Genomic DNA, 3,839 nt, shown 5'->3' with positions numbered 1-3,839 from the left:
AGTAGTTACAAGAATTTTGGTGATTACAATTACAAGAAAAAAAACTATGCACATTATACTGTTCTATGTTGTTGACCTCTATACTACTTGCTAGCTAAAATCTATACTGGCATTTTGGTGATTACAATAAAAAAAAACCAAGCGAATTTTGGTGATTACAATTACACAATGCTAGTATAGATTTTAGCTAGCAAGTACCAGTAGTTAAACCCTAGGCAGTATAGATTTTAACCCAGAATCTAAGCCATTTTCGGTCAGGATTAATCATCAACTTCACATTTTTCTTACATTTGTAAATTTTGAATGCCGGTACGACCTGAATATTCTCAGATTTTGCAATTAGAGGGCACCGGTTTATATCCACCTGTAACCCAAGATAGCAAAAAATGAATACAATTAAGAAATTTATTTTGTTCTAATGGGAATCACCTTTACTAATTAATATATTCGGTACTTCTACGAGTATCATATAAAAATTTATCATGCCGGTGAGAACTGATAATAGTACCTTTAGTAAGTTAGCTGATTCAAACGAGTTGCACAAGGATTCAACAAAGAATAAGAACTCAATACATTCAGCCTTGGATGGATCCATAAAAAAGATGATTATAGGCCCTGTATATAAAATTAAATTAATTTACATCATTATTAGCAGCACTAACATGAAAAATCCCTGTTTTCAATGACTACAAGGGCTAATTATCAACATATTTACTTGCAACTACTAGTGGTTTTGAAAATTGGTAAACAATAAATTGAGTGCTCACCAGGTGCAGAAATGGCATCCTTATACTGTTCTATGCTGATGACCTCTATGCCGAGCGAAGTTTTTAGTGCAACTTGTTCCTCATAGTCCTTCCCGCTTTGATCTCGTTTCTCTAGCTAATTTTTTAAAAGAAGTATAAAAATAATAAAATCAATATGACAAAAATACAAAAAAAGTTGGTAATGAGCGATCAATCTTTAACTAAGCACGCAATCAGAATCTTTATTAAGTGAGTACAAATGTTCCTTCTAATTTTTATTTTAACATTTGTACCATGCATAAAGATAGTGCAATTTGGGTCCGATGGGCATCAGATCTGTTCGATGCTATTTAAGATTCGTGCGCACAAATCTAGAACGGGGTGTGCAAGAATATGAAAGCTCATTGGATCCAAACTTTTCTTGAGTAAAGAAGGATAGAAATTAGAAAAAACAAAAACAAAAGAAAAAAAATACACACAGAAGCATATATATAAGCTACCTCAGCAAATGGATTGGCAAATAGGCGAGGAGTTATAGGATTATTTTGTGAGAATTTATGGGCATCGTCAAAAAATTTTATGCACTTTTCCGCTAGACCCAATCTGAAGTGACAAGTGCCCAGTTTACAGAGCAATACAATATTAGGCCAAGCATAATTCAATCCAATCATGTACTTTTCGGACGCTTCCATGTACTTTCCTAAGCGAAACATATCATCTCCTCTATCGTGAGCTAATTTCACCATGTGCACATTCTCCTCTATGGTGGTGACTTCGTGATTTAATGGGTCTAATATGTGGGCCTGCCGTACCGCTTCAACTGCATTCTCAAACCTGAGAAGTAAATGTTGTGTTAAAACTTCATCCACCTTGGGGTATTACTATTAACATCTAATCTAGGAGATAACTTTGTATTATATTAGAAAACAATAATTATGAAGCCCTGTGTGAGTTCAATGGCATCTTGTGTTAGATAAAGAAATGGTTACAGAGTACAAGTTAGAGGCAAAGTTTGCATCGTACCTTCCTAATGCCATCTCAACTTTTGCATGAATGATGTATACATACGACTCCGATTTCATACCGAGAGATAATGGAGGTTGTGGCTCTGGCTCCAGCTTGAGAGCTTTGGAGATTGTTTCCTCTGCTTGGTCAGGTCTATTAAGCATCAGAAGAAGGTCGGCCTTAAGTGCGAGGATCTGGAAGATGCAGAATTATCACAATTTTTCATTAAGCAATTCAAACATTGTAAAATTTGTTATTATATATTTTTTGAAGGATAGGCTAATGTGATACATGTTCTTTATCAAATTTATTGTTAGTACTAACATCTCAGAGTAAGAAATGTTTATTCATATTTCATCAACAGTCTTTTCAGTGAATTTACATTAGGATTATCCAAGAATAACGTGTAATTAATTGACCTTAAAGAGAAAAGAATAATGTTAATTACATATCGAGAAGTGGTTCCAGCCGCAATTTCGCTGTTGATTTCCTCGAGAGCAGTCATGAAAGAACAATTTAGTTGGTCTTCCACTTCTTTTGTTTTTTCAGATAGCTTCGTCTCCAGTCGGTCCTCCAGTTTCTTTATGTTTTTGGATAATGCCTCCTGGTGTTTGAGCATTCTAAGGCTTCAATTTAAAATTGCATTCAATGATCATAAGAATATTAAGTATTTCTAAGAAATTAAAAGAATATTAATGCAGAAAATGCAGAAAATGTTAGTTCTTATATAAGAATTTGAATCCATATTAAGTTATTAACTGACTAGGTTTCACAAAGATCAAATCTTTAGACATCAAAAACACTAAAATAAACAATACCTCTAAAGTCTGTTAAACCTCACTGTACTTCCGTAGATATATATTCGCAATGTGACCGACGCCTTTGCAAAAATTTCTTTTGTGCTTGATGGATTTATGGGGATTAAAGCTTTTATTTTGTGCTTCTCAGCTATATAATTATTTTCTTTGTTCTTTTTGCTTCTTCTTAATTCATCTCTCAGGGGATTGAACACTGCTCTTATATCACATTGAATAACTGCTTTATTGCTTTTGTTATATTAAAGTCTCAATTCTCCTATATAGAATGCTCGTTGTTACCATTATTGTGTTGCCCAAATTACAAGATAAATTTAGGCTAACTATAGAATGATTAATGGATAGTTAAAAAGGCCTTATTCTCAAGCGAGCACAATAAAATGAGAGAAAAAAAAATGCAAATAGCAGTTTACATTGTACCACTAACCTTTGATGGCAACAAGATAGCTTACAGCGGACTTGACGATCAGTGGGATCGAGACGGAGAATTTCCTTATACCCTTTCAAAGCTTCCTCAAAGTGGCCCTCATTAAAGAGAGTATCAACCTGACACCTATAACAAAATGTATTTGTGTGAAACCTGCATACCACCGGGTCAAAGTCCCTCAATGACTCTTTGTACAATGAACCCAAATGAGGGTTTGAACTGCTAATGGTATATGATTCCCAATTGATTGTGTCGGCATTGCTAGTGCTTGATGATCCCCGTTGAAGGTTTGAACTTGATTGCACTCTTGTTTTGTCAGGTTTTTTGGTGTTTGTACTCACTTGTTTCCCAGGTTCGGACATTTTAGATTGAATCGGGGTAGATAGGTTTCGATCGATCGATCAAGAGAGAGAGAGAGAGAGGAATATGATCGATGAATTAGTGGAAGAGAAAAAGGTAATATGTTTTTGGGTTATAACTATGAAGAGGAGGAGAGCAAGAGAAGAATCATATGTAGATATATCTAAATTGAGATATATCTAAATTGGCGCAAAGTTATTTGTGTTTTACTGAATGTAGAATTTAAGTTTTGGTGTAAGTTAATTTTAAGATCTACGATTATATCATACCTTAAATTTAATTAATGTTATTTTCCCTCCTCCTTAAATAGAATAACCTAGTTAATAATAATTCTTTATAAATAAAATAATTAAAATCAATCATAATTAGGTGTAGCTATGGTATAACAGGATTTTTATCATTGTATAACACCATAATTAGGTGCAATTTAAAAAAAATGATTTTAATTTGTTTAAAACACCATAATAAGGTACATCTCTGTTATGA

General features: G+C 33.6%; 1 protein-coding gene across 1 annotated transcript; it reads right to left on the bottom strand.

The window, feature by feature from the left end:
* Positions 1–210: 210 nt before the first annotated feature.
* LOC144548388 (TPR repeat-containing thioredoxin TTL1-like) lies at positions 211–3,355 on the bottom strand. The gene is made up of 7 exons (XM_078297050.1): positions 2,994–3,355; positions 2,200–2,377; positions 1,770–1,945; positions 1,247–1,580; positions 768–882; positions 509–615; positions 211–364 (listed from the first exon to the last, which is right to left on the bottom strand). The coding sequence occupies exons 1-7, from the start codon at positions 3,353–3,355 to the stop codon at positions 212–214; spliced, it is 1,425 nt and encodes a 474-aa protein (XP_078153176.1). The 3' UTR covers position 211.
* Positions 3,356–3,839: the final 484 nt, after the last annotated feature.

The sequence above is a fragment of the Carex rostrata genome, chromosome 33 (genome assembly GCF_964058835.1).
Source record: "Carex rostrata chromosome 33, lpCarRost1.2, whole genome shotgun sequence".
NCBI lineage: Eukaryota > Viridiplantae > Streptophyta > Magnoliopsida > Poales > Cyperaceae > Carex > Carex rostrata.
This window is presented reverse-complemented; position numbering and strand designations above follow the sequence as displayed.

Bases quoted from the DNA above. Each gene is read 5' to 3' on its own strand.
- LOC144548388 (XM_078297050.1), bottom strand. From the start codon at position 3,355: ATGTCCGAACCTGGGAAACAAGTGAGTACAAACACCAAAAAACCTGAC. The intron at 616-767 runs GTGAGCACTCAA...TTTTATATACAG, and splicing joins GGATGCCATTTCTGCACCTG to GGCCTATAATCATCTTTTTT. The intron at 365-508 runs GTACTATTATCA...CTTGGGTTACAG, and splicing joins AATCAGCTAACTTACTAAAG to GTGGATATAAACCGGTGCCC.